Raw genomic sequence first — 22374 nt, forward strand, 5'->3', positions numbered from 1 at the left:
AGTACCTTTTTAACGCTTTTATTCACCAGGAAACTACCAATAAGCCACCTGCTAGGATCTCTGGACCCAGAATAAAACAGGGCTAGGAAGGCATGGTCTAGGGCAGTGGTTCTCAACCTGTGGATGGTGACCTCTTTGGGGGTCGAATGACCCTTTCCACAGGGGTCACCTAAGACTGTCTGCATATCAGGTATTTAAATTATGATTCATAACAGTAGCAAAATTACACTTATAAAGTAATGAAATGAAAATAATTTTATGGTTGGGGGGGTCACCACGACGTGAGGAACTGTATTAAAGGGTCGCAGCTTAGGAAGGTTGGGAACGACTGTTGTAGGGCGTACCGGTGGCTGCACTGGAAAGCTGTGCAGATTTGGATGAGCTAACCTTTCTATGCTTCTTTCCTCATGCTTAAAATGGAGACCTACTTATTTATTTACTTATTGAGACAAGGTCTTGCTATGTAGCCCTCCAACTTGAGACCCCCCCCCCCGCCCCCATCTCTGCCGCTTGGCACTGAGATTATAGACTGGAGCCCCTACACCCCAGCGGACTTTGTTTACCTAGTCTGCACATAGTTCCTATTCTAGATGCTGGGGATGCAACCTGGTCCCTGCCCCTTACTGAACTGATGAGATACTAGTACTGTGTGACCTCGCTTCCCAGCCAGGATCAGACAGCAGAAGTCACCCTGTGGCTGTGTCACATGGCATATCTTTCTTCTTTTCCCCATGTCTCCTCTCTAAGCTCCCTGCTTTTCATGGACTATTCCGCATGGTCCCTCATCCCCCAGATAGTGGGGATACTCTATACTCTTACTGTTCATCTCTCTCTCTCTCTCTCTCTCTCTCTCTCTCTCTCTCTCTGTCTCTCTGTCTCTCTCTCTTTCTCTCTCTCTCCACACAAACACACATACCCCACACATGCACATGTAGTGTATATGGTCACCGGCTGGCTGAGCAGTGAAGCCCTGGGATTCAGGGGTACTGCCACACCTGACTTTCACATAGGTACCGGGGATCAGAACGTCAACCCTCCTGCTTACATAGTAAACACTTTCTCACTGAGCCATCCTCCTAACCTCTGGGCTTTGACTACTTTTTTCCCCCTTTCTCCAAACAATTTTCATGCTACCGTAGGCAATAGGGTCACCAACAGGATGGGGAGTTGAACGCCCTGTCTTCAGCGATATAGTGTCTCCCTCTCCAGGGTGGGACCCAGGATCTGTATTGTCGACCAGACTCTCCAAGTGATCTGGGGCGAGGTTATCCATAGGTTGATTTTGAGAAACTTGGGTTGTAGGGGTCAGTGGGAGATGTAGGAGCTTACCCACCAGATAATAGTGGGTACTGAGTTGTCCGTCTGCCCACCTGGATTGAGGCATGGGGAGATGCTCCGTCTGTGCATTTTGGGCCTCAACTAAGGTATGAAGGTGGTGAGCAGCACCATTTCAGACCTCTTTGAGAACTGTCCTTGTCATTGAACCAGTTCATTGGTCTGCTGACAAGTGGTTATCTGCCAGATCTGCAGGGGCCAGGGCCATGTGGCCCTGACATAGGACCTAGTGGAGTGTGCCTTACATGGTGCAGTGTGCTTGATGGCATGTGTGCCTGGTGGCTGGGGCTGGTGGATGATAGGGTTGATGGGTGGGCCTGGAGCTGAACATGCCTGGGATGGTGTTGCTGATTGCTGTGGCTTCTGTGTAAATATTCTCCTTAGCGATGCCCCCTTGGAGAAGCTGTTTTCCGTGTCTAGGATTTACACTTAATTTTTAAAAATTACCTTTGTTTATTTGCTGTGTCCACCCCCAACGACATGCATGAATTGCCTGCAGTGCATGATATATTGTATCCCAGGTGCCCACTGGGCCAGATGGTAGAGTGGGTGATGAGGGTCACTGCCTCTGGTGTAGGTCACAGGTCAAATGAGGATGGAGCCCCTGCTTAGACGGTCTTTTCACAACAGCAATGAAGTTGGCTGTGGATCTGTCCACACAGAGGGCTTTTCCTACAACAAAAGGAGTGTTAGATTTGGAGGGTCAAACTCAGGATGGGTCTTGCTCTCCTCTGAATCTTCAGTTCATCCCAGGCCTTGCACAGTTCTGGTTTTGTGCTCCAATTAAGGGTGGGGAGGATTCCACTATGGGTTTCCCGAGTCTGGCTTTGAACACCCCAGCCAAGCCTGCCCTGCCTGGGTCATGAAACGCTAAGGCTGAGCTGAACAGGGCTTAGGAGAGGAGGTACCATTGCCTCAGAACTGTCCAAACATCACCAACAGGAGTGCATGTGCTGGGCTCTTGATAGCAGTGTAAAGGACTGACTGAAAAAGGCCTAAGAGTGTTTGGGTAGCACACAAGGGGTCTAGAAGGCTCAGCTTGCCTCCTGGGAAGTGCTTCCTCAGGAGCTGACAGCCTGGGACACTTTTAAGCCCAAGGGTCAAGATTGGGAATGAGTCCAGGTGACTGCAAGTGACCCAATGTGTTGCCTATCATGGCTACCGATGCTCTGTATCTGGAGGAACATGGGATTGGGTAGAGGCCAATTCTTTGTGGGTGCTGGAGGGGCTGCAGGATTCAGAATGGGGGTTGGTGTCTTTGCTTCTTGGTCAGGGCTCTGTCCTCACCGGATCTACTCAGAACCCAGACTATCAGCTGAGTCCTGGGCCTCAAGGCCATGTGCCGGCCTGGTGAGGGGACTGGTTTCACAGTGCCCCCCTCTGCCTTCGGTGCCTCTGTGAGTCAAGGTCTGTGCGGAAGTGGCCACACGTGTAAGATTTGTCCCATCTGGTTCTGTTTTCCCACTCTGCAACTGCTGCATTTTTAGGGGCACATGGTGGGGTTGGGGAGGGCCCCTGAAGGCAGCATCCGACTCTCCTTTTTCTCCGACCCTTAGGTCCCAGCAACCTCTGAACTAGAGCCCTTTCGCCTTTAAATTGGGGCTGCAGTGGGCTGGGGAGATGGTTTAGTCTTCGGTTAGGGGCTTGCTGGGCAAACATTTGGACCTGAGTTTGGATTCTTAGTGTCTCCCTAAAAAGCTGGGTGTTGTAGTGCACACCTGTGATCCTAGTGCCGGGAAGGTCGAGACAGGAGACGCCTGACTGATGAGCAGGCTTAGTGAGATGCTGTCTCAAGAGAGTGAAGAACAGTTAAAAAAGACGCCAGCCTTCACACACATGTATGTATCTGTGATATATACATCATACACACACACACACATATACCACACACACACACCACACACACACACCACACACACACACATACACCACACACACACTCCACACACATATACCACACACACACACCCACACATACACCACACACACACACACCACACACATATACCACACACACGCATACACCACACCACACCCACACACACACCCACACACACACCCCCACACACACACACACACACACACGCACGCGCGCGCGCACACACACGCACACGCACGCACACGCGCGCGCGCGCGCACACACACACACACACACACACAGCCGCAGTGGCATGCACTCTAGGGAGAAGGGCTGAGATGTGAATGCCGCTGCTGTGGGCACATAACTATGCTTATCTGGAGAAGCAGTACGTCATGAAAGCTGTACCTTTCACGATGCACTTACACATGTGTGGACTGTATTTTAATCATGTAATTATGGAAAGTACCTGACCTACAGAAAGGCCTGGAAAGGTCTTGCTAGTAGCCATTGTGAGACGGGAAGTGTAGTTTTTTCAACTCTGGTGCTGAGGGGCTGTGTGACCTGGACCTTTAGTAAGTTTCTAACGGTCCCTGGATTTAGGGTCCTCATCATGTGAGTTTATGGTGGGTCTTGAAAAGTGGGGCTCAGTCCAGTGGTTTATTTTAGTGGCCACCTAGGCCACCTGGCTCCTCAGGCAGGCTGGGCCATCCACCTACCCACACTGTGGTAGCTTTGTGGGGGCGGGGGTGGTGTGAACGATGCTTGCCCAGCTCAAGGGAGCACGATTATGACACCACTCAGACGCTTTCCCAGGCAAGGGAGCATTCCAAGGTGCAGCACTCTTAACAATCTGGGGGCCTTGCACAGAGCCAGGCTCCGGCCAGGTTCTGGGGCTTCAGAGTTGATGCTTGACATTCTATTACACCATTTAAAACAAACTGCACTCAGCCCCAGGGACTGCACTGGGAAGGGGGGGTGCAGAGGTACAGGGGTTCAGGGGATTGGAACACGTTTCAAAGGGTGAATGGAAGGCATCGCGCAAGGAAAACAGAGACAGGAAAGAAGGAGGACCAACAGGGGCTAGGGAGTTGCTACCAGCCCTTTTATAAGGTGGCTAATCCCATTTCTGAGGACTCCATCCTCATGGCTTAATCACATACTAAAGGCCCCACCTTTTAGACAGTCACATTTGTGTCTAGATTTCAACACTCAGGTACTGAAGGGTATTCAGCCCGCACTAGTAGGCCGTGCAGTGTGTATTTGGAATGAGGAACTGGTCTACTTGGGGTGAACTTCCAGCTCTGCCCTGTGCGTGCGCTGTGACCCTGGCCAACTCCCTAACCCATCTGTTTCCCAGTCTTCTTATCTCGAAAGCAGAGGTCATCATAGTCATTACTTCCTGGACTTGTCAGTGTGCAAAGGGCCCCTTACAGACCTGTCAGCAATGACCGTCTGCTGATGTATCCTCGTCATCTGCGTTTCCTAGTCTGAGTTGCTGGCAGGCAGGATGATGAAGTCAAGGGCATCTTATTTGTCTGAAGGCCACCCAGGGGTCTGTGGGCTTCATCTGGTAGTCCAAGCCCACACTGATCTAACCTCACCCAGGCCCTCTCCTGGTGGTCCTTATTCTGACTGTCTCCTGGGCCTTCTCTTGAGGCTGCTGGGTGGGCTGGCTGGAAGGCCCCCTCTGGCCTCTTCCTTATACCAGTGTGGTGCTGGCTATAAGTTAGATGGCCTGAGTTCTCCGCCCCCCTGCGGCCTCTCTTCCTCCAGCAGACAGCCTGGCTCTTTCCCCACAGTCTCCAGGCAGCATTCCAAGATGGGGAAGGCAGAAGCCATATGGCCTCTTAAGGTCCAGCCTTGGAAGCTTTGTGATGTTCTTTGTATTGGCCAAGCCACACTATAAGGCTAGGGGAGATTTTCCCAGGCAAGGACATGGACTCTATCTCTTGAAGGGATGAGTGGCAACACCTCCCTGCAAAGAATGTACACACAGGGACAGGGCTGATGACATTGCCATCTTTGCAAACGCTCCTCCACACGGAGGGACTCGACCTCTGAGCCCATTTCTGCACCTATAAAGTGATGTCCTTACCTTCTTTGTTGAGACAAAGTCTTATATAATCCAAGCTAGCCTCAAACTTGCTATGTAGCTGAAGATGATCTTGAACTTGGGGTTCTTCTGCCTTTATCTCCTGAGAGCTGGGATTCAGGCGTGAACCACTGTGCCCTGTATGTGGTGCTAGGGAAGGAACCCAGGATTCCACACTTGCTAGGCAAGCATTCTACCAACTGAGTTGCATCCACCCCAAACTACCTTGTAGTTTTGTTGATTGGAAAGGATGCACTTGGCGCTGAAAAGCTCTTGCTGCACCTCTAGGACCTGAGTTGGGTTCCCAGCACCTACACTGGGTGGCTCTCAACGGCCTGTGACTCCAGTCCCAGGGAGTTTGGTGCCCTCTTCTGGCATCCTCAGGCACCTGCACACATGTGGCACACACACACACAGATGTACACACACACACACACACACACACACACACATGCACAAGCACACAGATGCACATGCACACACACACAGATGCACACACACACAGATGCACACACACAGATGCACACACATACACGCACAGATGCACACACACAGATGCACACACACACAGAGGCACATGCACACACACACAGAGGCACATGCACACACACACAGATGCACATGCACACACACAGATGCACACACACACACACACACACAGGCACATGCACAAGCACACACTATCTTTTTAAAATGCTGCAGCTAAGTTGCTGCTCAAAGTTGGGAGACAGTAAATGGGAACTCTAATGAGCAAGGACAGAGTGGTGAGGTGTGCAGCAGGTTCCCTTATGGACCCCTGGATGTCCCGTCTGCTCCAGGTCCTACCTCCTGCTCCTGGGAGGGCTCTTCCCCTGTTGCCCCTGCCTTGGGCTACCTGGTCTGTGTTAGTGGAGCAGCCCGGCTTCTGGGACTTTCCAGCCCTGGAGGTAGTCACTATCACAGTCTTGCTGTCCGGGTCTCCCCACAGCCCTGCCTCGCTGTCAGCCCTGGGTTAATAACCTATTTATGATATGGAGTAAAAGCCAGACATCACCTCACTGCTGCTGCTCTGGAGCAGAGAGAACTCTCCTCCTGGCCATGTTTGGTTTGATTTTCCTTCCTCAGCTGTGTCTCCAGGCTGGCTAGAGGGAGGGTGGCTGGGGCTGGTGGAAGGCTGGACTTGCCTGCCTATCTACCTCCTGGTCTCTGTGGGAGAGACCCGGGTGGGCTCCCAGTGAGTGCCTGCAGGAGCTCCCCAGCTCTGCAGTGGAAAATTCTTAAGTTCCTGCCAGCTCCCTGGCACGGGGTTACCAGCACGTGGGCCTTGCCCTGCCTTCAAAGCCCTAAAACTGCCACCGATGTCCACATGACATCTCAGCCCTGGCAGGTCAGGAGTGGCTGTGACAGCTACCCCTGTGTCTGAAGATGGCCCTGTCACATCCATTCCTGTAGTAGGTCTCAGCTCAGAACAGTCCCTGTCCTCTCCCTGTCCTTGGAGAAGCTATGTCTGGAAGAGGCTCTGGGGCCTCAGTGTCCCTCTATTTCCTAGCTAAGAAGGCCAAGGCCCAGGGATGGGAGGAGACTCAGGGTACATATGGAAGTGACTGTCCCCCTCAGGGAGATGCCAAGGCACCTCCCACAATCCCTCAGCCCCTCCTGACTCAATGGAAAAAGATAAAGTTCACATGAGTGGTGACTCAAGGCCAGAGATGGCCAGTGAGATGGTAGCCATGGTAACAGCTTCAGGATGCTGGATACTGAAAGCCACAGGGCTGTCCTCGGGAGTCCTGGGCTTGGCTGGGTCCTAAAAGAGGTTTATTAAAGGCTCCTGATCTAAGGGGTGAACTTGCCCACTTCTGCATAGCATTGTCTTCCTTAGAACGGAGCCCAACAAGGAAAAGTGAGTGGGACTTTCGCTCCAATGAAACTTTCTTGGTTTTCAGCCTCAAATCACCATGGCTACTCTTCTATCCATTTTCAGATCTCGGAGTGGGTGGGCTGCTGTGAAATGCTCACTGCATGCCATAGAACACGGCAAGCCTTGTGGTCTGCTTAGCTTCCAGTGACATGGTGCTAGGAGCTGTAGCTGGCTTGAGATGGAGGTCTGTGGGACACAACTGCTTCCAGAGCTACTGGCCTGGAGATGTGGGGGCTACTGTGTCCCCATAGTTCCCTATGGCCACTGTTGTGAGAAATCAGATTTATTATTATTATTTAAAGTTTAATTTTATGTGTATGAGTGTTCTGTCTTTACGTGTGTCTGTGTACCACATGTGTGCCTGAAGAGGTCAGAAGAGGGTGTATGATCCCTAGGAACCAGAGTTACAGATGCTTCTGGACCACCGTTGGGATGCTGGGAACTGAACCTGGGTCCTCTGCAAGAGTTCTCAACCATGGAGTCATCTCTCCAGCCTTAAAAACAGATCTTTTATAAGGGCCACAGTCCAACCTCAGTGGTCTTGGTGGTACATGCCTATAATCTCAGCTCCCCAGGAGGCTCAGCCAGGAGGATTGCTATAAGTTTGATGTCAGTCTGGGTTATATAGTGAGTTTCAGGCTACCTAAGCTACACTACGAGACCCTGTCTTATTTAAAAAGAAACAAATAAAAGCCTGTCTGAGTTCAGGGCCAGTCTGGGTTACTTAGTGAGATCCTGTCCCGAAATTTAAATAAATCAAAAAAGGGCTAGGGATGTAGCCCAGTGACAGAGTTCTTGCCTAGCATCCACAGGGCCCCAGGTTCAATTTCACAGTGCCACAGATAAAATTCTAGTCTCCAGCGGCCTTTATTCTTGTTTTATATCATCTACTACTGTCTCCTTCGGGATGCTACAGTTCTACAGATGTGTTTGTTGTCTGCCTCCAGCTCAGTGAAGTGGTAGCTCAGTGTGAAGATGAATTGTGTGTGTGTGCGTGTGCGTGCATGTGCGTGCGTGTGTGTGCGTGTGTGTGTGTGTGTGTGTGTATGCACACATGGAAATGGGAGGAGGATGGCAGCTGGCTTCCTCTATCAATCATTTGCTGGAGACACAGCCTCTCACTGAACCTGGAGCTTGTTGTTTTCAACTAGGCTGACTGGCTGGCCGGCAAGCCCAGCAATCCTCCTGTCTCTGTCCCCCCAGCACAGCGGCTCTCAGCTCTTTCTATGGATACTGGGGATCTGATGCTAGGTCTGCACGTGTGTGCAAGTGCTCTTACCCCCTGGGCTATTTCCTCGGGTCATAGAGACACATTTTTTAAAAAATTGTATTGGGAGTATTTAGAATGGACCCTCTCTGATGAATGATTAAACAAATAAATGGATGAATGAATGGATGGATGGATGAGGGAATGAATGATACTGCAGGTGAAGAGGCCTTACAGCTGCGGCATGGAGATGTGTGCTTTTGGTAACTAATAGACACAGTGACGAGGTGTCAGAAGCCTGGCAATATGGAACATTCTAGGGGTGCAGTCCCCACGGAGGCTTTATTTGTATTTTGTCTGCTCTCGCACCTCTATAAAAGAAACTGGAATTTCCGAGAGGGTCGGTGAGTTGTCTGGGCCACTGGGGCTGGAGCCCGTTGACATGGGATTTGGGTGTGTGGCATGCCCCACTTCCTCTTCTCCTGTGCTTCCCTGTCTGACACAGGAACCTTCTTCCCCTAGGCTGCCACAGAGCTCATCCGTCACTTGCCACAGACTGACCCTGTATCAGAGTCCGAGATGGACGTTCACACTTGTGATCTAACGTGGGAGGGAGGTGGCTTACAGCCGAAGCAGGACCTTCTGGGCTCTCTCTTGGCCGGCTCTCCCAGGCTAAGGGGGCTGTCTGTACCCTTTCCCTGGAGCTTCCCCAAGTACTCTGGTTGGCATCTGAGCCACAGGGTGCAGACAGCGGGGCCTCCGTGCAGGGAGCTGTTCTTCAGTTCAAGGCTTGGCAGGCCACGCTGCCTTCTGGCACTCAAGGCCTGCTTCCTGTCTCCTCGTCCTGAAGCCACAGCCGCTGCCAGGACTGGGAGCCAAGCAAGGGGCCAGGCAGAGCTCCCAGCCCGATCATGGTGGGCTGTGGCGATGATGGAGTGGGATAGGGGAGCCTTGGAGCCGTGTGGCTTCTGGGCATAGGGAAATGGAAACGTGGGTGGCTTCAGCCCCCCAGGGGGAAATGCTCGGACTCTGGACGGACCCCAGGGCACGGTTTGCAGAGGAAGGGGGGGAGGCTCAGGACACCTTTTGGTGTGAGCCCTGCCCCGCCACCTACATCAGGACCCCTCCCTCTGGAGGTGGAAATAAAACAGCCACTCTTCCTTTAAGTGTATTTACCAAACTGTTAATGACATAAACCAACTGCGTTCTGGTTGGCAACAGAGGACAGTTAATTATCACCACCTCTGTCATTGTCCTCCTTATCATCATCAACATCAAAACCACAGAGGGACTCGGACTTATCGGCACTGTGGACTTCCCCACCTTGGGTAGCCACAGACATCCCTTACTTGCCATTGGCTACTGCAGATCATAACCCCTCGGCCACTTCCTGGACCTCAAGACCCTCATTGTCTTTGGGGGCAGTTTTGGACAGGTTTTTTTTTTTTTTTTTTTTTTTTTTTTGGTTTTCTGAGACAGGGTTTCTCTGTGTCACTGTGGCTCTGTAGACCAGGCTGGCCTCGAACTCACAAAGATCCACCTGCCTCTGCCTCCCAAGTGCTAGGATTAAAAGCTTGAGCCACCACCGGCCTGCCTGGCCAGTTATTTTTCACTCACAGAGGCGTTGTCTTTGCGGGGAGGAGGGAGTGAGGTCCTGAGATGGCATGAGGCACTGATAGAGTGATCTCGAGAATCCTTGGTCACTCCCTACAAGGGTGGGGATGCTCCCAATGCCAGAGGCATGCAGAACCACCCTGGCTTGGCTTAACCCCACTCAGGGCATGCACAGATGGTCCACTGGAGTTTATATTTCCTGTCCATTTTCTGCATTTATTCTGGCTACCCCCATGCTGACCTGCTCATCTTGTGAAAAAGACCTGGAAAGCCTCAGTCATCCCTTTGAGTACCGTTGCATGGACCGGGAACCTTCAGTTTGGGTGTGTAATTCTTGGCCCTGACCGCGTGTGGGAATCACCTGGGTAGCTCTCAGGGCATATGATGTCCGAGCCCTTCCAATTGAGGTATGATGTCATGGGTCTGGGGTGTGGCCTGGGTGGCAATAGAGCTGCAAATTCCTCGGATGATTGACATGAGCATCCGGGAGGGAGGACAGTTGTCATAGCCATGTATGTGACAGAGAAGTGAGGGTCAGGTTGTGGAGGATCAGGAAGGATGGGCCCAGGAAGGAAAGAAAATAGAAGCCCCGCCCTGCTGGCGTCAGACCCGGGGAGGTATTCTCCTGTCCCTCCCTCATTTGATCTCCCCAACCCTTTGGCTTCAAATGTGGAAATCGAGGCTTGGAGAGGACCTGTGCCACCTAGCACTGTAGGGTCTCAGATACGTCGCTTCCCCGTGGAGCCTTACCACACTTGGCAGGAAAGTCCCATGGCAGCGGAGGAAGAGTCCATTGTTATTGGTGCTATGGTCAGAATCTAGAATGTTCCCCTAAACACTCTCGTGTTAAGGTCTGGTCACCAACTTGTGCTGCTCCTGGGAGGTGGAGGATCCTTTGGGAGGTACAGACGCATGGAAGTTAGGTCATCGAAGGCAAGCCCTTGGAGGGCATATGGAGACCCCAGCTGCTTCCTGGCTACCATGAGATAAGCGGATTTGCTGTACCATACGTCCTCTGTCATGCTGCCCTCTGCCGCCACAGACTCAAAAGTAGTAGCTCCAAACCACCATGGATTGATACCGTGAGCCAGATAGATTTTCCTCCTTCTGAACTTGATTTTCTCAGACATTTTGTCAGCGCCATGAAAAGCCGGTGAACACAGTCTCCTTTTTTCAAACTGCTTTAGGGGAAGGGAGTTGTAGACATCTGTGTAGAACAGGATTGCCTTTTGAGATAAGGGAACCATAGAAAAGTGAGAAAAAAAAAAGAGTATTTTAAAGAGAAAGAAATCACACCCGATTAAAGTTGCCCTCTGCCAGTCTCCTATTCTTGGCAGGGATTTTTCCTACCCAGTGGGATTTTTTTTTCTCCCTCTTCTTGGGAATGTCTTCCCAATTACAGGCAGAGGATCTGAGGAGGTAAATCCAGTTGTGGCAGAACCAGGAGTCAGAGACAAACCTTTCTGGGGTTCAAGGACGGTGCTCCCATCTCAGCCCACCATCCCCTTTCTGAGCCCCCAGGCTCTAAAACTGGTTCTCAACCCGTGGTTTGTGGCCCTTTGTGGGGGCGTCAATGACCCTTTTGCAGGGATCTCCTAAGGCCACCAGAAAACACAGATGTTTATATTGTGGTGCATAATAATCGCAGACTACAGTTATGAAATAGCAACGAAAATAATTTTATGGTTGGGGGTCACTACAAAAAAAAATGTGTGGAACTGTATTGAAGGGTCACAGCATTAGGAGGTTGAGGACCACGGCTCTGAAACATAGTTTTGAGTGGTGTTAATGGCAACATCAGAAACTATAGCTGCCATACATCTGTCACTGGAAGGCAGAAACAATGTCTGGCGTATGTATTACCTCTTTACCAGATAAGTGCACAGAACGTCACCTTGGCCAAGATTACCTGAATGAACAGCAAAGCCAAGATCTGAATCGGGGAATCACTGAACTTAGGATCTCTGCATTTCCCCATATCACCCACAATGTTGCTGCAGATAGGCTAGGTTTAGCCCCTCTCAGAGTCTGCAGGGGTCATGACCCTGAACACAGAGACTCAGTGGTCATCCTGTCCCAGGCACTGGCCCCAGCTGACTCCTGATGTTTCTTCCAGCCTGTGTCCTGTCCTGGGAGTCCTCATGCTGCTGGTTTGGGGTATAGTAAAGCCCACCCATTGGGGACAAGGCTGGCTTGTTCAGCCCCATCCTGTAAGGGTTCCATGCTTCAGCCCCGTCTGAATCAGCCTGCAGACTTTCCTGGGCTCAGGCCGAGGCCTTGGCTGCCCTTGCCTCTAGCAGATCTCCCGGAGTTGGGGCCTCACATCGGGTTTGAGTTTGCAACATCCCTGGGCTTTTCATCTGAGCCGTGCTGACTCACACTTCCAAGGAAGCAGGCAGCTTGGTGCTGTGCGTGTGTCTCAGTCTCCCTGAGCACACAGCCGCCTTACTGAGATGTGATTCATGCATCACGGAGTTTACCCGTTCAAAGCACACAGTTTAGTGGATTTTATTTTTCTCTCCTCTCCTCTCCTCTCCTCTCCTCTCCTCTCCTCTCCTCTCCTCTCCTCTCCTCTCCTCTCCTCTCCTCTCCTCTCCTCTTCTCTCTCTCTCTCTCTCTCTCTCTCTCTCTCTCTCTCTCTCTCTCTCTCTCTCTCTCTCTCTCTCTCTCTCTCTCTCTCGGTTTGGTTTTTCAAGACAGGGTTTCTCTGTGTAGCTCTAGCTGCTATGGACCTTGTTCTATAGACCAGGCTGGCCTCGAACTTAGAGATTTGCTTGCCTCTGTCTCCTGAGTGCTGGGTTTAAGTGTGGCATCACACCTGGCTTTCTTTAGACAGGGATGCATAACTGTTTCCATATTCAACACAAAGTTTTGTCGTCAGCTCGTAGAGAAGTGGGTGTCCCTTACCTCTCGCCCAATCAAATCCCTCCTCCCTGCAGCCACTCATGTGCTTTCTCCACACATTTTCCTACTCCCTTTCCTGTAAAGGTGCTCACAGACCTGTCATCTTTCGTGTCTGGCTTCTTTCACTTGGCACAGTGTTTTTTTTAGGCTCATCTGCTCTGTGGCATGTGTCGGTACTTCATTCATTTTTATGGCCAGATAATACTCTATTGTGTCATAGGATATGTCATAGGTTGATGGTCAGCATCTGGGCTTCTTGCACTTTTTGATGGCTATGAACAATGCTTCTATAAGCACTGGGATTCGGTGCGTTTCGGGTTTGCTATGACGAAGCGTCTGACAGGGTTTAAGAAGAGGTACAGTCCTCATGGTGGCGGGAGTGTGAGGTGGGCGGCCACTCTGCATCTTTGTTCAGGCCGCAGAGAGAGGTGAGTGCTGCTGCTCAGCTTGCTGTCCCCAGGTTTTCCCTTCTTACTGGGGCCGTGGGATGCTGCTGCCCACATTCAGGATGGGTCTCCCTTCCTCAGTTAGGCCTATCTGGAAATGCCTTCCCAGACAAGTCAAGAAGTGTGTCTCCTAGGTGATTCTCGATTCAACCAAGTTCACAATGAAGGTTAACAGTCCACGGACAAGTTTTTTTGTGTGGACGTATTTTTGTTTGTCTTGGGTCTGTACCTAGGAGGGGACTTTCTGGATGCTGTATTAAAGCTGTTTAATTGTGTGAGGAGCTGCCAGGCTGATTTCAAGCGGCTGTGCGTTCTACGTTCCCACCAGCAGTGTGTAATGGCTCCAGTTTCCCCTCCTTCTTGCCAACACTTGTTATTATCTTACTTTGGTTCGAGCCAACCTAGTGGGTGTGAAGCAGCTTTTCATTGTGGTTTGGATTTGAGTTCCCCCGCTGACTAATGACACTGGGCACCTTCTCATTGGCCATTTAAATATGTTCCTTGGAGAAATGGCTACTCAGATCCTTTGCCTATTTTTAAATTGGGTTGTTTGTCTTAATTATCAAGTTGTAAAAGTAGTATCATCCAGATATAAGTTCGTTAAGACTAGTAGAGGCTTGTCTCTCCCCTCGCCCCCGCCCCCTTCACGGCTCTCCATCATGCCTGTGCACAGAGGAGCCCTGACAGGAACTCTGCCCTAAGGTGGTGGATGGCACTTCTCTCATGTCATATTAGAGACAGTAGCCCAGCATGGCTGCTCAGGGTCTGGGCCCTGACGGACCCTTGGATGCACTGACTGCAGGGTTAGGGTATCAGAAGTTGCAGGTCTTGAGTCCTGGACTACCTTGATTTTTTTTTCCCCCCAGAAATGGGTAAAACAAAGAAGAGAGAGCAGGTCTGGACACAGCCTAGAGTTCTCTGAAGTTTGCCTGCCTGGTGGAAATCTGGGTCTCTATCTACCCAGGGGGTTGTTGGGTAAACATGAAAGGAATACACATATGTATAAGGAGTTGGGATGGCTGGTATGATCAGGGATTATCTGCCAGCAGGAGGTCTTCTAAGCCAGGATCCGGGATAAGTTTAGAAAGAGAATGTGATCAGAGGAGACCAGGCCAGGGCAAGGAAGGGATAGCCAGCTTTGGCTACAGGGTAGTCACGGGTGAGCACCTTTCGGGAAGTGGTACCTCCGAGGCCCATTTGCGTGGGTAGAGGGAGGCAGGGAGATGGTTAGGCAGTGGGTATAGGCCGCTCTTTCCCATGAGGCTGGAGCAATGGCTGGGTAGGGAGGGGAGGTACTTGGAAGGGCTTGAATGTTGACGGCAACACTCCTCGAGCCGAGGAGTCTGATCATGCCAAAGAGACTGCCATGCTTGCAGGAGCCGAGTCTGGCCCATTTCACCTGAGAACGTATTTCCCAGGCCTTCCTGTGGCCACCCTGGAGGTTTGTTTGCTGTCCCAGCGTCTCCTTACCTCTAGATCTCCATGCACATACATACAAAGGCACGCTTATGAACAAGTTTCCAAATAACTTGGCTTCTGTTGTCTACTAAGATGTCTGGGACTTTGTCCTGGTGGTAGACTGCTACCAGTCATGAACTGAGCTTGCTCATGAGGTCCATAGCAGGTCACAGGTGATTTCTTTTCCTTCTTTCTTTTCTTTTTTCTTTTTCATTCATTCATTCATTCTTTTTTTTTTTTTTTTCAAAGACACGTTTCTCTGTGTAACACCTCTGCCTGTCCTGGAACTCACTTTGTAGACCATGCTGGCCTCGAACTCACAGAGATCTGCCTATCTCTGCCTCCCCCAGTGTGGGTATCAAAGGTGTGCGCCACCACCACCTGGCTTTACACAAGGTGATTTCTAAGCCTTACTCCCCTCCTCAGTTGTCATGTGACCACTTCTTCAGGTGCTCTGGGATTTCACACTGAAACTGAGAGTTCTTCCCCACCTGGGCAACTGGGGCAAACCTCAGCATGGCCTGGAGGCCTCTGGGTGGAGACAGAAAAAGCCTTTGCCACTGAAGGGATGTCACTGCGAGGCCCATCGGAAAAATCCAAGTAGAACCGCTGCCCCCACTAGCGTATGCCTCCCAGGAAGGACACTTCAGAAATATCCACATTAAAGGGAGTTTGGTGCAAGGCTAGGGTGGCCGGGCCTTCCCCGGAGGGTTTCCATCCTGAGCGGGCGACTGGCTGAGGGCCCACCTGGTATCTGGCTCTGTTAGATGTAACCAAGGATTTATTCTGTTTTGTTTTTGTTGTGTGAGGAACCTTTTTTAGTGTACATTTCCTCCTTATGTACTCTTTGTGAAAGAATAAGCAATGGGTGGGAATAGATAGGGCCGACGCTGATTTTCCAGCCTTCCACAAATAATTTCTCCCCCCTTCTCCTTGATGTTTTATCCAGAAATTTGATTTGATTTTAGTGCTTTAAAATTAGCTACCACTTTTCAGAAATATAAACATCTCATAAATTGAGAGACGGGGTGATTTAGTGAGGAGGCAGGGAGCCAGGAAGCTCAGCTTGCCAGGCTGTCTGCCTTGCGTGGTGCCTGGCTTCCTAGCCAGGGCAGGGATTCCAGGGAATTTGTGCCAAATCTCTCTGTGTGTAAAGGAGGAGGGAAGGGCTGGTGGGGAAGGGTCAGCATTTATGCTGCCCAGATGGGTCACACCCTAGAGGTAGGTCTCCATGAAGGTTAGGAATAGCTGGAGCTGGGGGCCTCCTCATCCTCTCTCCAAGAGAAGGGTCTCTGAGGCTCAGAGAGAGCCCACATCTGGCCCAGGCCTAGGCATCATACCCCAAATGGGATAAGAACCATCTTTGGAGAGGCTCTGCTCTTGATCTCTGGGGACCAATGAGACGCATCGTCACAAGGTATGCCCCTCGTTACTGGGTCCAGCTCTTTTGCCCTGCTTAGTAAATTGGTTTGGGAGACACTCTTCAGCTCGGCCCTGGGGCAAGGCCTGAGGTTAGGAGCTGGAGCCGTCGGGACTGAGGACAGAGGGACTGAGGAGTCGGAGGTGATGGAGAGCTGCAGGTGTGGTAGGAAGGTTAGTGCAAGCTGAGGATCCTTTCTGGTTGAGACAGGAAGTCACTCGGGAGTGGGAGGGCACTGTTCCCTTTATGAGCCCTGGGCCTTGAGTCTCCTCTGCTGTCACACTCGTGGTGGGAGGTGTCCATGGCAACAACTGTCCAGAAGTGACATTGCGCATTCTTGTTCTGAAAGGCCAGATCCCAACAGAAGCCAAGAGAACTCTAGGTGGGACTAGGAAAGGACCCCAAGGGCAGATCCCAGCCCAGATGAGCTAAGGTTATATGTTGTATCAGTTACAGACCATACAGACCTGGGCTCCTGTTCAATGCTGAACCTCACTGGGTAGCTTGAACAAGTTGTTTTACTTTCTGAACTTCTAAAACTTATTAATGAAATGGGTCTAGTATGAGTGCCTTTGTATAGGGCTCTGAAGGTGAAAAGGCATAAGACAACATAAGTTGTAGAGATTTTTTCCCCCCATTTTTTTGAGATGGATTTTCTCTGTGTAACAGCCCTAGCTGTCCCGGAACTTGCTTTGTAGATGAGGCTGGCCTCGAGCTCACAGAGATCCACCTGCCTCTGCCTCCCGAGTGCTAAGATTAAAGGTGTGTGCCACCAAGCTGGGCTGTCTTAGGGTTTCTATTGCTGTGAAGAGACACCATGACCCTGGCAACTTTTGTTTTTGTTTTTGTTTTTTGAGACAGGGTTTCTCTGTGTAGCTTTGGAGCCTTTCCTGGAACTCACTCTGTAGCCCAGGCTGGCCTTGAACTCACAGAGATCTGCCTGGCTCTGCCTCCCGAGTGCTGGGATTAAAGGCCTGTACCACCACTGCCCAGCTCCCGTGGTATCTCTTATAAGGAAAACATTTAACTGGGGTGGTTCACTTACAGTTTCAGAAGTTCAGGCCATTTTCATCATGGTGGGGAGCATGGAGGTGTGTAGGCAGACGTAGTGCTGCCTACTTCTTGGTCAGAAGGCAACAGGAAGTGGACTGAGACACTGGGCGGTATCTTGAGCATAGGAAACCTCAAAGCCCACCCTCACAGTGATACACTTCCTCCAACAAGGCTGTACCCACTCCAACAAAGCCACACCTCCTAAGAGTGACACTCCATATGAACTTAAGGGGGCCAACTACATTCAAACTACCACACCGGCTTATAGGTATTACTTTTTAATAATAACAGATAATACGGCAGTTTATAAAGGGTAGAACATAGGGATATATTCTAGTTTCCTTTCTGTTGCTGTGATAAAACACTCCGACCAAAAGCAACTTGGGGGATAAAAGGGTTCATTTGGCTTACAATTTGAGGTCACAGTCCATCACTGAGGGAAATCAGGGCAAGATCTTGAAGGTAGAAACTGTGGAAGAATATTGTTTGCTGGCTTGCTCAGGCTCATGCTTAGCTAGCTTTCTTATACAGCCTAGGACCACCAGCCTAGGGGATGCTGCCACCCAGAGGGAGCTGCACCCTCCTATAACAATTAACAATCAAGGCAGTCTCTCACAAGCATGTTTTTAGACCAACCTGATAAAGATTGTCACAGAGCTGAGACACCCTTCTTGGTGACTGTAGGCTGTGTCAAGTCAATATGTATGGAGCACCCCTGTAGAGACTTTCATGCATCATAAGAGAGGAAGGTTTTTGTCACTGGAGACACCCAAGCATAAGTTAGAGGCCCCCTAGCTGGTTTTGTTATTAAGTTAGGAACTCTCAATCTGGAGCTTAAACATGTGGTCGGTGACTGTGGGCTGAGCAGTCATAACAGCATCCAGATCGTTTTAGAACCTGCCTCTCTGCTCTGAACCACATGGAACCACATGGAACCACATGGAACCACGAGGCAGGAGGTGTCAACGTTTGAAAGCTTTGCTTTGTGCAGTTGGTTAAACAAGTCTCAGAATAGAAGAGAGGATCTGGGCCACGAGGGCTAAGGCATGAGAAAGGTGGGTGGAGTCTTCTGCCTACTGGTCTAGGGAATTCTGTTCTGGCAGGCTGCTTCAAGAAGCATGAAGGCTGAGAGGGCACAGACCACCCCTCATGGGCAGGCCTAGTTGTATGGACCTTGGCCTGCAGGATAGACCGGCGAAGGGATGGTTTCTTTGCTTGCACCAGGAACAGCTCCTCTCTAGTGGATGGGACATAGGAAGGAGTATGGAAGGTGGTGGTGGGCTGGGCTGGTCTTTCTCACTAGTCCTGTCAAGGCTGCCCAGCTGCAATAGCTTTGGGGCATGTCCTTGCTTGAGGCCAATCAGCCTTAGTTTCTATTGCTGTAAAGAGACACCATGACCACAGAAACTCTTATAGAGGAAAACGTTTAATGGAGTGGCCTACAATCTCAGAGGTTTAGTCCATTATCATCATGGTGGGACATGGAGGCGTGCAGGCAGACATGGTGCTGGAGAGTCCTTACATCTTGACTTGCGGGGCCACAGGAAGTGGTCTAAGACACTAGACTGTATCTTAAACATAGGAGACCTCAAAGCCCGCCCCCATAGTGACGCACTTCCTCCAACAAGGCCATACCTCTCATTAGTGCCACTCCCTTTGGGGACCATTTTCTTTCAAACCACTGCAGTCATTATTTCTTAGCCTTGCTCAGCCTCTGCCTGTGATCCTCAGTGCCTCTCTGGTCTGTGGCACAGTCCATGCCTCCATACACTGCCCAAGGTCCCCCTCCACCTGACATGCCCTATCCATCTTGGGTGGCTGTCTTTGACTACCCTACCACTTTTTTCCTCTCGTACATTCAACCCCCTCCATCGAGCTGTGGGGTCTAGCCCAGGCGTCCCGTCTCAAGGTGCCTGATTGACAGCTGGGGTCACCACAGCTCTCCTCAGACTGCATACAGGCCTTTGAGGGAGGTCGCGTTGTCTAAGGGCAGAGTGGAGATGTGCTGCCAACATGGGAGAGAACGGAGCTGGTGCCAGGAAGCCGAGGGCATTTGAGCCCCTTCCTGCTAGTCTCTCTTCTTGCCAGTATTTCCATGGGGCCAACACAGGCCGCTTCGGGCAGGGGTGTCAGGTTGTGTTTTTAGCTCTTGTAACTAGGTGCCTGGTGCACACCTATCCCTCAGGGCCACACCTGCCCTAGTGCTGGGTAGGGTAGGACATTCCTCATCCTTGGCTCCTTCCCAGAGCCAGAGGCTGAGCCCTATTTACCTGTTTCCCAGAGCAAGTGGTAGGTGCTGAGTCTTTTGAAGGAACGCTAATGCTGACATCGCATGTGGTGCGTGCGTGCGTGCGTGCGTGCGTGCGTGTGTGTGTATGTATGTATGTGTGTGGTACAAGCATGTGCTATGTGCACGAGCCATAGTGTGCATGCAATCAGAGAACAAGCTTGGGTCCAGTCCTTTTCTTCCACCTTGATTTAAACAGGATCTCTTGTTCACGGGGCTTATGTCAGGCTGGCTGAGGTTTTCCTGCCTCAACCTCCAGTCCCCCACCCAGGTGTGCTGAGACTATGGGGGTAGCCTGTGCTACTGGGTCTAGCTTCTGTGTGGGTTCTGAGAATCTGAATGTAGGTTGTCAGGCTTATGTAGCAAGTGTTTTACACTCTGTCTTCCCAGCTGGAGAACCCTGTCCCTGGCATTCTAACAAAAGCACCAAGATTTTCTCAGACCATCACATGACCTGATAAAATGGAGCCTGGGGAGGCCACACACCATGACAATGCCACTATTTTTCCCTGGAGCATTTCTCGGCCTCCCGAATGGGTCTGTAACGAGGTGTGAAGGTGACCATCTTGGTTTTCTGCTTCACTAGCAAATGGAAAGGGCCTGATGCTGCAGGGGCAGGTGCACTGGAGCCTTGGAAGGACTTCCCTGAGACACAACTCCCAGACAGGCCGAGCTGGGGAGGTGGGCAGAATTGAAGGGTGTGCAGTGGCTGCTTTATTTTAAGGAGGGGAGTTCTGGTTCAAATGGAGAAGTCCTGTCAGCTTATAAAAATGTGCCTTTGAGCGGATCTCTGTGAGTTCGAGGCCAGCCTGGGCTACCAAGTGAGTCCCAGGAAAGACGCAAAGCTACACAGAGAAACACTGTCTCGAAAAACCAAAAAAAAAAAAAAAAAAAAAAAATGTGCCTTTGAGCACGGCTTTGTGTTCACAGCTGGGCTCTTGGTGTCTGGGATGCTGAAGGCTTTCAGTAGGTATCTGTCAGAACAAGTGAATGAATTCAACAAATACTTATTTATTAAACATTATCTGCTATATTCCGTGCACCGTGGTAGGTGGGCGGGCCTACTTTATAGAGATGACGTGGGTGCGTGTGTGTCTGTATACATTTGCAGGCACATGTATATTAACACACATCTCTTTATATGCTTTATTGGCCTCTTTCATTATGGTCTTGGTTGGTGGCTAATAACACATTTTTCTGGGTTTGGCCAAGGTTAGATTTTTGTGTTTTGATTTCCAAAGCCAGCTCTTGATTTTATTTTAGTTTTATTTTTTAGGCAATATTTTGATGTGGACAGAATGTGAGATTAAAAGGGGAGCCTGCCCCCTTGGTACACCATCCTGGCTAGGTTCTTGTGGTACCCAAAGCCTGTACCCCCAGCCACCCTCCACCCCATCCCCCACTCCACCCCCGGCTGTACCATGCATGTGTGCTTTAGGTCTGAAACAATAACCTTTTGTCCTGGAGCAGGGTCCACACCTACCCAAGGGCTGATTTCCCTTTTGTTCTGGGGTTTTCTCTCCTGCCTTTAGGGGGAGTAGCACACGGTCAGAATGTTGTGCCTGGCTGTGTGCGCCCCACTTACCTTGAAAAGTAATAATAGAACTCTTTGTTCATAGGAAGCCTCAAATGACCAGCACAAGCAATGCAGGTCCTGCGGTGCTTAAAATGGGGGCCCTCCCCCTCCCATGATCAGCCTCCCTAACTCCCCTGCGCTTCAGGAGTCCCAGGGCTTCCCAGGCTCTGGAGGAAGAGCCTCCACATGTGTCTGCTTTGTGTCCCAGGTTCTCACCTCTTCTGTCTCTCACCTTGCTCCTGCTCTTCCTGGCCCGCAGGCTGGACTCATCCGCACAGACAGCTCTGACTACTTCATCGAGCCTCTGGAGAGAGGGCAGCAGGCCAAGGAGGCCGGTGGAAGGACACACGTGGTATACCGCCGGGAAGCGGTCCAGCAGCAGTGGGCAGAGCCTCATGGGGACCTTCACAATGAAGGTAGGCTATGGCCAGGGGCCCCAGGAGGCACCTTTGTCCCTATCTTTGGGGTCACTTCCGGTTTAAGCTCTTAGTACCTGCCCTCAGTCTTCTTGTTTGTGAAATGGGCCTGGGCGATGAAGAGCGGCCAAGCCCTAGTGGGTCGAAGGGGCTGCTAGAACTGGCCAAAACCAGGTGCTAGAGAGAGCCACTTTGGTCTAGAACAGGGGTCCCCGGGATCCCAGCATCTCCGAGGATGCTCCGTGTTGCCGATGAAGGCGGCTAAGCCGAAGCAGAAGGTTGAATGGCCATTGGTTCTTTCCCCCTTGACAATCAACCACACTGTGTGGGAGCCACAAGAAGATCCTTACGGTCCTTGCCGGTCAGTTCCTGGTGTCTGGAGCAGCGGGGATAGCTTTATGTCCAGTGCGCCTTTTTGAATTCTTGCTCTGTGACCCTAGGCAAGTGCTTTACGGTCTCAGAGCCTCGTTGTCCAAATGAGTGAGGTGAAATCAACCAGTGCCACCTGCGGAGGCTGTTCTGGTGTGTTGGTGAGTGCACACTAAAGTCTGCACAAAGCCGGGCAAACGACAGGCCCTTGAGAAATGGGGTCTCACCGTAGTCAGTGGAGTGGCCATCGGCAAGCTCGGGTAGGAACCCCTTAAAGCAGGCGCCACCTGGCTCCCTGGTGAACAGTACTTGGACACCGTTGTTGAGAGAAGGGTATAAGGAATGTGACAGGTGCTGTTCTCTTGGCCCTGTGGGCCACTTCACAGTGAGGCTTCGCTTTGTCATGGAGTTCCTTTGACTGAGGAGCAGTGCAGGGGGC

General features: G+C 51.0%; 1 protein-coding gene across 2 annotated transcripts in view; it reads left to right on the top strand.

Annotated features, from left to right (window-relative positions):
* The window catches only part of Adamts14 (ADAM metallopeptidase with thrombospondin type 1 motif 14), a 73885-nt gene that overhangs the window by 2282 nt on the left and 49229 nt on the right, over window positions 1-22374 (top strand). For both annotated transcript variants that reach the window (XM_059281742.1, XM_059281743.1), the window contains exon 3: window positions 21410-21566. In XM_059281742.1, the coding sequence (XP_059137725.1) occupies window positions 21410-21566 (157 nt within the window). The remainder of the gene's footprint in view (window positions 1-21409; window positions 21567-22374) is intronic.

Source organism: Peromyscus eremicus, chromosome 16_21 (genome assembly GCF_949786415.1).
Source record: "Peromyscus eremicus chromosome 16_21, PerEre_H2_v1, whole genome shotgun sequence".
NCBI lineage: Eukaryota > Metazoa > Chordata > Mammalia > Rodentia > Cricetidae > Peromyscus > Peromyscus eremicus.